Source organism: Micromys minutus (genome assembly GCF_963924665.1).
Source record: "Micromys minutus genome assembly, chromosome: 30".
Taxonomy (NCBI): domain Eukaryota; kingdom Metazoa; phylum Chordata; class Mammalia; order Rodentia; family Muridae; genus Micromys; species Micromys minutus.
In genome coordinates, this window is record NC_137965.1 from 912,789 (window position 1) to 925,954 (window position 13,166).

General features: G+C 40.5%; 1 protein-coding gene across 1 annotated transcript in view; it reads right to left on the reverse strand.

Moving 5' to 3' along the window:
• Positions 1-13,166, reverse strand: part of AHI1 (Abelson helper integration site 1) — a 132,902-nt gene that overhangs the window by 10,733 nt on the left and 109,003 nt on the right. The window contains exon 21 of the mRNA XM_080941628.1: positions 11,956-12,053. Coding sequence (XP_080797754.1) covers positions 11,956-12,053 — 98 coding nt within the window. The remainder of the gene's footprint in view (positions 1-11,955; positions 12,054-13,166) is intronic.

Sequence of the window (13,166 nt, forward strand, 5' to 3'; positions counted from 1 at the left end):
TGAGAATGGGATGCAAGAATACCCTCGGATTTACATCTGGAGACATTAAATGGAGTGAGGGAGATAGTAATCAGAATGCAGAGTAAGCATTCGAGTCAAAAACAAACTTAGTAAAAGATAGAAACCAGATTAAATACTGTCCATGCCATGTTCCCCACTGTGTTCTTGCATAACCACCAAGGTAAACCTCATTCTTTTTTTCCATGATACATAGTGGCTTGGGCTGTGTTCAAATGCTATAAACCTTCAGTTAGTAGAGAACACTGTCATCGTCTTTACACTGATTTGTACAAATGCTTACTTACTTGGGACTCACACTTCACTCTAAAACCTTTACTCACTCATTTCTTGGTCTCGGCAGCAGCAGCCATATGGGAAGTGCTCATGGAGGCAGTAGGAGGGGAAGAAGGAGTTGTCTCTGTCAGCTGTTTTATCTTATCTTTAAACAAAAGCCCCAGGGCTGGAATGAAATCAGCCCACAAGTGCCCCCTACCATCAGCAGGCCAAGAAGCATGGCGGCCCTTCCTTCCCTCCTTTCCACACACACACCTCTGTTTTGTGACTTCGTTTCCTCTTCGTGGACAGCCTTGATTTGGAGAGGAGGGATGAAGAGAGGAAGATGAGCAAAGCAAGGATGAGGAATGGCAGGACGAGTCTACAGATGCCTGCTTCCCAACCCTCACAGCCTCTGGGATGACTGTCAGCTTAGAGTGCAATGAGGCTTACACATGGAATGAATGATAAATAGAGTGATTAAAATGACACCACTGATTATGTGGAGATTTATCAGGAAGAAAACGACTTACAAAGTTTTGCAAAAGAGAGACGGGCATGCAAAAAACTCACCAGCATTACGTCCAAACTCGAGGAATGGACGTAAAATCATATGGATGTTCAATCAGTGAATGTTGTAACTAGCACACCAGCATCAGATAAGGCAGACTTGTCAGACAGTATAGCTTTATTTTACATGCTCTTATGCACCCACTGATACATTTGCCATCTCAAATGGTTAATTTTTACTTTGTGAGTTTTTTTTTTTTTCCTTTTAGAACATAGATAAGAGAGGAAGGTTGCCAATGAAGGTTGGTTGGCTCTGTTATTACTGGGTGTGGCCCTAAGAAGCCACTTCAACTCTCTTGGGACTTTATTAACTGGAACTGGGCTCAGCATAAACACATAAACTCTCACAGCATCAGGCTAATTTCTACAGATGAGGAAATGGAGGCCCAGAGTTGCCAAGGATACGGAAGCAGCTGGAGGGCTATGCCAAGTTCTCTAAAACTGACTTCACAGTAAAAGTAATATTTAGTATGATTTTGTTTGAAGCCTCAAGTGCCAACATGTATAAGTAGAATCATTCTGGGTAAAAACTGGGTTTGTATGGCCTAGCATACCCTTGCCACTGGTGTAGATCCCAGAGTTTTAAACTGTAGGTCACAACTCACTGTAGGGGCTGTAAAATATTTGGGATCAGGAAATGGTTCTGTTGTGGAATGGCCAAAAACAAAAAGGGAGCTGGGTCTGAGGTGTTTCTGTTGGCATACACTTGTGCTGTGTCCTGAGCACTCACATGTGCACTGTTGTGGGCCCTCGACCAAACAGTCTCGGTGCTAAAACTCACAGCACACGAATTCAACACTGCTACACTGTTCACTGTTCCACCAACTGTGTTATAAACTGTCTTTTTACTGTTCACGGTTCCACCATACAGCGCCACAGCTCAGGCAGGAGGTAACTGTGTTATAAACTGTCTTTTTACTATATACACACAACTTTTTGCACTTAAAGAACCAAAACCTTTTCACTATGGAGCGAGAAGGAGCAAACAACATTATCATTTGTCTTTAGCATGCGACAAGTTTCTCTATTTTTGGAATGTTGTAATAAAATGTAAGTTAACTGAGTTGTTTGGGGTTAGGACAGATTTCCCAGTCATGACTGACATGGCTTTACTCGTTCTGCCTGTGTATAAAGCACTTATGCAAATTCTAACAGAGTGTGACCTGTCCACTGCCCCTGGCTGTCAATACATCACCCTTTACTTGCAAAATCAGAATGTCTACAAAGTTCACAGGAGTCAAGTCTGAAGCCAACCTCCATACAAAGGGCTTTCACTCCATACAAATAGTCTGAAGGACAAGGAACTCTACCAGACCAGGCTGGGTGGGATCTTACACCCTCTTTCCGATTCTTTTCTCTTATAAACAAATGACTCAGGGATCTTTAAGATTCCCCTTCCATCTGCAGACTTGCACAAGAAGCTGTGATCCACAGCAGAGGCAAGGGAGACGACCTGGGATCTTATCTCACAGTTACATTTACACACCTCTGGCCTTTGTTTTCTGGCTTTCTACATACTGTAAGACAGCCACAGGCATTTACACATTCTTCTTCTTTCTGTTTTCCTAATTTCCGTGGCATGCAAGGAAATGGGCAGTGGGTTTATGGACCTAAGTCCCCTGGGCCCTTTCCAGTCTCATCAGAGATTCTAGTGGGAACTTTTGTTGGTGGCATTTGTTACTGTTAAGAGTACAAACTTTCCCACTGGTGGTTTAATATGGTGATGATGCAAAATTCAATGGCATTACTGTGATCAGAATGGGAGTGCCTTGGTGGAGGAACCCTTATTTCCTATCCCTTTCTCATTCTGTCTTTGCTTCCATACCTGCCATGAGGTGAGCAGCTCTGATTCATCATGCCTTCTTTACAGGAATGCTCTACTTCACCACAGACCCCTGAACACTGGAATCTGCAGATTTCTGGCCGAAACCCAGGAACTATGAGCCAGGATAAATCTTTCATCCTTTAAAATACATTCTTTCAGGAATTTTGACACAACAGAATCCAATTTGCCCTGAGTTCAGAGGTATGCACCTATGGCTGAGGGTCTACTACTCAGGCACCTTCCACCTCTACTTAGAATGAGATTAGAATGAGATTGTTTTTTTCTTTTCTTACTTTTTTTCTGGTGTAGTTGTTGGGGATCAAACCCAGGGCTAAGCAAATGCCACTGAGCTAAATCCCCAGCCAGAGAATGAGCTGAAATGAAATGTAATCATGTCACCTGTCTCCCCTGTGTCTGCTTTACCTGCTCTGAGAGCTTCTACCTTACTTGTGTAGACTATGGCTCCTTAAGCTGCCATGTGAAAGCAGCTGAGATTCTGCTGGTTTGTTTGTCTTTCCTCCCCCATCTCTCCCTCCTGCCATGATGCTGCCCTGGGCCACGTTATACCTTCACAAACTGGTTCTCCATCTCTCACAAATGACCCTACAATTTCCTGTCACTATCTCTTATTGCTTGTGTTTAATTTTGTGACTTTATAACTAAGGTCACTTCCATTCTATCGACTATAATACAGTGATTATTTCTGATTTATTGGCCATTACCATTCAGACTCCTCTTTCCTGCAGTGTCTGAGAAAATAACAGGCATTCTTAAAAGTGTTAAACAAATCAGAAGATGCCAAAGCAGGTGTAGGAATGAGAACGGAGTCTTCAGGTAAGATCCGAGGACCAGGAGAATGAAAGCAAAAAATAATCAAAGAGTTTTCTATACAAGGAAATGCCGGTCTTTCATAATAGTGGCAGAAAGGGTGAACTTACAGAAATACAGGGAAAACCAGAACGAAAACTTTAGGGGCTCATGTTTTCTTGTAGAAAGCAGGAGCCAGAGTCAACTTGGAGGGCAAGAGCAGCAGCTTGAGAAATGTGGTGTTGTTTTCTTTGCTGAGGTGTTAGGGAACAAACAAAAAGATGACAAGACACTGCCTCACTGAGGCAGGTAACCATAGCCTGACACTTCACATGGAGGTGATTCTAAACAAAACAATGAACAAACAGAACAGAAGTGGCAATGGACAAGCATTTAACTCTAGGATTGGAAATTGACGACACATTACAAACTTCAAGTGCTATCTAAGTATTTGGCATCAACCTACTAAATAATGGTGTTGTTTAACTGTCTTCCCAGGGACTCAGTGGCTTGGCTTGGGAAGCACAGAAATGGGTTGTAGGCAAGCCAGACAGTAGAAAACACCAAAGCAACCCTGCATTTAAAAATGTGCATCAACTATGTGTGTGCAAGTGTGCATGTAGTTGTGAGGATGCATTTTATTTGTGTGTGCAAGTGTGCATGCAGCTGTGAGGATGTGTGTGTATTACAGAGAGTGAGTGTGGAGATCAGAGAACTCCCTGCTTTGACTCTGTGGGTCCCAGAGACAGCTCAGGTAGTCAGGCTTGCCAGGCCTTTATCAGTAGAGCCATCTTGCACACCCCCACCTCTGCTGAAACCCTCCCCCCTCTTTTTCAATTCCTGAAAACAGAAGGGTGACTGGGTCTTTTTCTTCCTCTTTTGAGCATAAGCTATTTCCTATTCTCCCATCACGAGGGAACAATTCTTCCCAAATCAGGTCCCAAGGACTATAAGGAAATTCTCTTTAGTAAGATACACAGCATTTAGGTGGTGGCTGCTTAGGCACACCTACCGTAATAGGGAAACAACACGGGTAAACAGAGAAGGCTCACTCAGTGCCAAGCGTTTAAGTCAAGGAGTGATAAAGCAGATTTGTTCCAATATGTTCAGAAAGACATTTCCTTAAATTATTCATGTTTTTCAAAACCAAACCAAAACTACTCAAAACTGTTAAAATCAGTACTATCATTGATTGCATCACTGTGATTTCTAATAACCAGAACAATAGCATGTAGTTAATTTCTATGATTTTTGCTGAAACTGACATCAATTCCTCAAGCATAGAAAACCAGCAGTAGTCGACAGGTTAAAAGACATTTTATAAAGCAGGCCTGCTGGCTTATGGGGTAGAGGGTCCAGGCCAGATACCAAAGTTACCCCCTCACAAAGTTTAAACCACCACCACCACCACCACCGCCCTGACCCCTGACAATTACAGCATATCCCTAGGAGAATGCATTATTGTCTTGATGTGCCCACAGTCCTGAGGGTGAGAATCTTTTAAGTAGAAAGGCTGCCAAATGAGCACACAGTGGTCAGGTGCCAGAGAGCTTCCAAGACCGGTCATGTTGCTTGACAATTTAGATAGTGTGGTTAATTATAATCACTCCTGCTACTACCTACGGACATTACCAACGGACTGAGAGTTCTTGAAATCACATCTTTATATTTTAAATCTCTGACAGGTTTTCAGAGAAGTGTTACTGATTTCAAGATTACTCCTGAGGACATACATCATCATGAAGAGTATTCTGTGCTACCTTGTCCGAGAGTCCCAGACCCGGGCACCACAGACAACAGCAGAGAAGAGTGTGTTGCCATCTCCTATACTTCTGTATAGCCTCTGGGATAAATGCCTTAAACACATTTCTTATGTGTACCACTTTAAAAAAAAAAAAAAAACTTTCCCTGAGAATCTATATTATTCTATAAACTGAACTCCTATGGAAGTTCAGCACAATGAAATGGAATGTGACAAATGCCAAATTCAGGCTCAAATTAGGAGTTGCTGAACAGGAAAACAATTCACATGCTTTTTAAACAGAAGTGTAATTAATGGAATTAATAAACACATCAGGGAGGTTTTTCTAAACCTACTTTTGGGGTCAAACTACAGAGACTGTCTCATAGACTCTTTACCCCAGAGCTCCTGGCAACTGTCTCAATCCTACCCTAGGCTACATCATCTCAAAACAGGCTGCAGCACTTATGGCCTCATCCTGTGGAGGTCAGAGGATCCTGGATTGATCAGAGAGAAAAGAGGGCTGATGTAAACACGCCTATGGTGGGAGCACAGGTGCAGGAGAAGCAGCTGCAAACCCAGCCCTATTACTTGAGAGAGTAAAGACCTTAACTTGCTTTGTAGATTTGCCTACATCTCTGAGGGCTGTGGGTGTTCCTGTGTTGTACTGGGAGCCTCAGTGTGGAGGATGGAGTCTGAGGGACACGGGGTCTACTCTGGTTCTACTGCCCCATCCATCACTGGGTTCGTGTATTTGCTCTATGGACGAGCTGTTTGTAAACTAGCAGATGCTTGTGCAGTATAGAATGAATACTTTTGGCTATAGTAGTTGTTAAAGTTTCTATAAAACTCATGGGGATGGTAAGGAAAACATCAGTCTGGGATGCACTTCACTTCCTCATGGAATTCAGGAACTGGATACTTTAGTTTTCAGCCCAAGTTTATGAGTTTCCTATTATATTTTTAGTTAGTTCTTTCCAGATAAAAAATAAAATATTCCTGAAACTTTGGAGCAAATTCTATATACACCACTACATTTTTCTCCCAAAATTACTAAAGTAAAAGCAAAATGGTATTATTCTTTAGCAATAGGAAGGAGGCAATAATTATAACTGTATTTTCAATAACTTAGTGTTCCTGAAGCCTATGTATTTGGATACCATATCAAAAATCACTACTGCAAAAGTATCTTTGTTGGGTACTTGACATAAAAATAAAATAGTCTTATGGTTTAAGATTAATAATTCTGATTTACCCTGGTATAGGACTAAATTTTTTTGCTATATAAAGTGAATTTTGAAAATAATGTTATAGAGCACAACTGTAAGCTTCTCTGAAGACTAAGAGATACAAGTAAACATCGAAAGCATGTTTTTATGTACCTACTGTTTTTATAAGAGGCTGATAGAGTTTCTAGTGTAAAATTGTGTGTGTTTGTATCTCTGTGTGTCTGTATGGGTATGGTGTGTGTGTATGTGTGAGTGTGGTGTGTGTGTGTCTGTGTGGTATTTGTGTGTGTGTATGTAGAGTAACTAACATGGAATTATCTGATTCATATGTTCTCTGTTCTTACTTTGAACTATACAAAAAAAAAATCCCCAGATGTCACTGAATATAAAATAGACCTTATTATATATAACATATAATATCTATATAATATAGACTCTGTACTCTGGTTTAGAAACTGGTCATTCTTAATTGAACCAGATTGCTCTTACTGACAATACATGTCATGAAAACACTGAAAATGTGCTTACATTTCTTTTCAGGAAGATAAGCTACAATGTATATTTTTACAATTATTTTTGGAATAGCAAAACTAATTATTATTATTTGTCTAATGAGTTTTTACAAGTAATGCCCAAAGCATCACAGTGATTATGCTATCTTTTCAGGTATTGTCTAGTATTATGTGTATAAGTGTCACTAAATTTGGCAGCTATACAAAAACACATATGCACTGTCAATGCTGAACCACTTAGAGGAGGTAAATGTTCTTTTCCAATTTTGAGTACTGTTTTTTAAATTTTTAAAGAGAAAAGAAAGCTGAGCATTTACCAGAAATCAACAACAACACTGCATTTTATGAGTTAGGGATATTCTGGGTGTTTTAGTAACTCTAAAGGTCTAAAAATAGAATTTTCTGTATTAATAAAAAAAAGTCTAAGACTTACTAGTTAGAGAAAAGAACACTATGTATAATTCTAATATCATTAAGATAAATCAACATGAATGAAGTCATGCATGCTCAGAGGCAGAGAACACTTTAGGAGACCATGAAAATTTTAGGATCAACAGGATTACAGGTGTATAAGACTTATTTTTAATCCTATATTATTTTTATAAGAATAAGGATATATTACTTTTATAATGTAACTAATTAAAAATGTCTAAAAGACAAATGAAAAGTAAGAGAAAATTGTTGGAATCACTTTCAAAGCTTCCAAGTTTCTTCACTCCCAGACTCCCGACCTTCTGTGTTAGATGTGAATTGGGAGCGCATCTTGGTGCCAAGTCCTAGATAGCCTGGGGGGAGAGAGCCCACCTCCATGTTGGCAACAAGTGCTTCCGCCAGCCACTGCCATCTCCATATGCCACTGGGAACATCTGGGAAGAAGAGCTGCCAAGCCACAGGAAGGCACACTGGTGCTTTTTACTGTATAGTTTCAATACAAGTAAGTTTAAAAGAGGACGGCTTTTGAGGGTCCTTTCCCCTTTTCCTTAGAAGTCTAGAGAATAAAGCTGAGTGTGTTGTGTCCCAGCCACTTAGGAAACTGAACCAGGAGAGTCCTTCAACCCAGCTGCTCATGGCCAATCTGGGCAATACAGTGAGGCCACCGTCTTATAATGAGAAACAAAACCCAAGTGAAACATACAGAATGGAGTTCTTGCAAGCTCCCGTGAAGAAGGCACAGTGAAACAAACATTTAAACAGGGATGTAAAGACAAGCAAAGACACAGTAATGCAAACCCTGGCTGTGGAGGTAACCATGTGGGAAAGGACAGAGGGTGGCTAGAGACTGGGGGTTACATGCCTAACCAGCAGTGCCATCTGTATGAATGCTTTCCAATGTTATGGGTCTGCTTTGTTCATATGCACACTGAAATAGCCAAGCTACAGTCACAGCCTCATTCCTAGCTACAGTACCACGGCGTTTGAACGCAGACCTCCCACAAACTCTAGTCACTGTTCAAGTTTTTTAAAAGGCTTATCTTATATATGATAAAGGGTTTGCATATGAAATTAAATCTTTGTTGCATTTTTTGATGTGTTCATGACACTGAATCTTGATAAAATCAAACCTTATGAATTTTAATAAAGAACTAATTAAGATGTACAACTAACCAGGTGTGATTGAAGCTCTGTTCTGAATTTCTCAAGGATGGCCACCAGCCTCCAGATTCAGAGCATTCAAGGTATTTCAGTGCCTGGGGCAACATCACGTTTATCAGGGACTCCTTTTATATCAGCACAGTTCATTTTACATACTCTCCAGGAATCCCCATAGTATCTAGTACATATGCAACAACTTCCTTAGAGTGTGTGTGTGTGTATGTATATAATATATATATTATATATACACATATATAGACACACACATATATACACATATATTATATATTATTATAAATTATACACACACATATATATGTATTTTTGTGTGTATGTGTATCTATGAAGAACACCTCAAGAGTTAGGAGTTATGTGGCCTTAGTTTCAATGGTCAGCATGGTGGCTAGTTGGGGGCTCCAGTAAGGCATCATTTTTCATTGCAGTTCATATTAAACCAAAAGCCTCACTAATGCCTCATGCTAACATATTTTCATTGTGTGCATGACACATACACACACCCACCTGTTTTTTAAAAAGCTGGAGACTGAACTAGTGTTTTACATAGCTAGGCAAGTACTCTATCACTGAATTACATCCCTGATCCCTTGTAGGGCTATAGTCTACACATAGATTCATATATGACAGACCATCTTAATTTTACAGTCTAATCTGCACTCCACCCTCTCTATGAGAATGTCCTATCTTCTGTCCCAAATGGATCCTTACCCTGTGATGCCTGCTCTAGGTGTTAGTGTTGTTGGTCATCCTTGCTTCTGTGGGCATTCAAGCCAAGGCTTGGTAAATACAAGGCAAGTGTTCTTCAAGTGAGAGATACTTCCTCAGCCTGATTATTTTATCTTTAAAACTTTTAATTTGCATACTGTGTTTCCTTGTGCTATATTAGAATTAGGGTTGGACATTAGAGAGATGAGCCTGGAACAGACTTTGGGCTAAGCTGGCCATCTGAAGAGCTAGTATGATGAATGTCTGCTGGGAGGTGAATGTAAAGGTCTATCTGCAGCATGGATGACAACTGGAACATCAACTACAGTCTAAACTAAGACCACGATGCCCTGATTCCATCTAAGAAACAGGGGTACAGGCAGTGAGAATTTTCTTAAATAAGTGATCCATCCCTTAGGAACACAGGTATATTTGGAGGAGGAAGGACAAGGCTAATTTCATAGGAGCAGTGTAGATAACTCCTAGTATCTGGCTGATGCAGAATAAATGAAGAATACACCGAGTTGGGACTTATGTGGCCTTAGTTTCAAAGATCAGCATGGTGATAAGTTGGGGACACCAATAAGGCATCATCTTGTAGTTCATTCTAAACCAAAAGCTGCACTGCTGCCTCATGCTAACATATTTTCACTGCATTAATTTAACTAGGAAATTAGTATAGAATTCCCATGTTGAGTCTCTAACCCTCACCATGGTGGTTCTTGGAGGTAATAACGTGATAAGGATAGAGCTTTTCATGGGATTTGTGCTTTTCAAAACAGGACACAGACAAGTTCTGCTCTGTCTCCTCTGCCCCAAGCGGTTGCAAACCAGAGAGTTGGCCCTCAACAGACACATCTAACTAGCACCTTGATCTTTAGCTTTGCACACTATGAGAGTTATTTATTTAAGCCATTATAAACTACTGCATACTTGTTATAACAGCCCAAACTAAGACAAGCATCTGTCTAATTTCATAAGTCCAGTGTTGAATAGCAAAATGGGTATCTTCCCATATGTATATAGCCTTATCAGGAACCTGGCTTTCTAAGTCTGCCAGCTTCTCTTGCTTCTCCGTTTTCTCCCAACTGGTGAATCATGCAGGAATTCTCTCACTCTTTATTCTCAGACTTTTTTGACTTTATCCATGTTACCTCCCCCTTCATTTGAAAGGGATGATGCTTTAAGCTTGACTGTTTACTTGTTTTGCTAGTCAGTTCTCTCTTGTGTTGCAGAAGGATAAGTGATGAGCTCTAAATACCGTTGAAAAGCCAGGAGCATCCTGCCCCTTCCTTAGAGCTGATGTAACAATAACTCCAGGCACTGCTAAATGGGAAGCAAAATCACTCTCAGCTGAGAGGCCCTGGTCTATGCCAGGAGTCAGCTATCTGTTTTTCTATAATTAGACAGTTCTTCTGCAGCTTTCATAATCTATCCTGTCCCAAATTTGCCTCTGCAGCTTATCAGTCTGTGTCTCCTCAATACTTGAAAAATAACCTGAGACCTGGTTTTCCTCCAGGGGATCACTTGTCTGGAGGATAAAAATCTAAGCAGAGGGCCCTGGGCTGCTTGTGGCCAGTGTCTGCATTTCTTCTCTAGCTTTTCCCCTTTGAGCCTCCATTTCCCAGACACAATCATGATAGACCTTACTTTACTCAGTTGGGAATGTTTTGTCCTAACTTCATGTAGCACTACCTTTTCAAATCCTAGAAGCTTCAGGCCATGCATTTTCCCCCTGGCAACTATTCCTGGCTTTCCCAGGACAGATCGAAAGGCTTTACTCTCATGTGTTGTCAACACATTGGGAACATAATGCATATTACCTCCATTCTAGTTCCAAGAGTCTGCTGAAGCTCAGGTGGCTTACCAGCAGCCTGTCAAACCCATAAGGCAAGTGCCTTGTTATACCATCTTCATTGGGGCTAAAGACTGTTCAGTAAGGAAGAATTAAGGAACTATATGCTGACACAGCATTCGATGTAACTACATGTTGAATACACACTTATCCAGTACTCAATTGCCCAAAACCTTTTACCATGACATTATAATGACACACACAATATTTATTTGTTTATATATCATATATTATATATATTTATATATGTATACACACACACACACACACACACCTTCACGGTCAAGAAATACTGGGCTACTTGACCTAAAGAAAGAGTTTACATCACACAATAGAGCAGGTCTAATAGGCAATACCCGTATGAATTACTACTCTCAGTAATTCTGATGGCACAGACTTTAAAAGGCAAAGGCATGTCTCTAGCTGAGAATGGCTGAAAATGTCTTCAATTGCTGTCAGGTGAAAGGAACTGCCTTAAAGAGAGAGAGAGCATGCATCTGTGCTCTGTGGACTTTTGTGACCTCTAGCACCAACAGGACCTTCCAGATGCAACTGTAGAGTGGACAGTAGCATCTACAGTCACAGCTCCACTTCTGGGCTGTACCATCATAGGCTGTGGGCTGGGGGTTTGGGACTTTATCCTCTCTGAGCCTCCTTGGTTTCCTTATCTGGAAAATGGTTGTTATGTTCACTTTCTCATTAGTGCCCAGACCAAACGAAGTAACAATGTAAACAATGGAAGATCATAAGCATGAAAAATAAAGATTATACAAATTGAAAAATCAAAGCACCATACACACACAGCAACCATTTCTGATGATAAGTACCTTTTGAGAAGCCGGAGGCTTTTCTGTTTTGGTTTTCTCCTTGGGAGTTAAAGGAGGGGACCGCTCCTTTACCTTTGGAGGCGAGTCTCGATACAGTGCTGGAATTAGAGAAGGAATCGGTTAAGTAAATCCAGGAGCAGTTCTTCCACCAAGAACAAACTTCTACAAGAACTACAACAAAGGGCAGACATGAAAATGTAAGACATTGATATCCAATTCTTTGATTAACAGTAATTAGCATGGCACTTACTGTTGAGGTGGGTTGTAGTCTGACCCATTGGTTATGCCTGGAAAGTGTTAACTGTGAAGATTTTAGACACTTGGAAGGCATCAATCCCTTACTGTGCCATCCCACAGATGCTACTTAAGTTGCTCTCAATGCACAGTTACCAGGAAGCTAATGTAGGCAAGGTTATGTTAGGTAGCCACACAATTGCTACCTAATGATGTGGTGACCTGCAACTATGAAGTTATTATGTTACTATTTCATAAACCTAATTTTACTAGTTATGAATCGTAATGAAATATCTGTGTTTTCTGATGGTCTGAGGTAAGTGACCTCCAAAGGGGATGAAACCCATAGGCTGAGAACCTTTGGCCTATGAAAGGCAGCCAATAACAAAGAAAGTGATCTGGGGATGGAGGAAAGTGTGTTAAGCTCTGAAAAGCAGGCAGCACTGTGCATGCAAGGGTAAGTAGGGGACGGGACAGAGAATGAATAAACATGGATTCAGGGTTATATCTAAGGTTTAAACTTAAAACCACTTTAACCTAAGATGATAACCTTCATAATCTATTGAATCTACATGAAATGTATGTATGTAAACAGCCACATGGGAATCTTCAAGGGCTAAAATGAAAGTCTATTTTAATTAGGAATAATTTGGAATTGAGAAATTCCAAAGATGTATTTAGCTGGGATTGTACAAGTAAGATTCTGAGATACTTGTTCCTGTGGGTATAGGTTGTCATTACTCTTAGGTTTCTGTCTATTGTGGAGACAAGGGTGTTGACTGTGATTAAGAGAAATGGACAGCGCTTTCTTTCCAGTGGCTCATAACACAGAATCAGACTGTGTAGCAAGAGACTGCTGCCTTCTTTTATTTTGCTGTTTTCAGTTGAACACTGGGAACAGATTCTGTTTCTATATAAACTCTTTTACACGCTTTGTATATATGTCTTTAGATAATGATCACGGACAATTCCTCCCA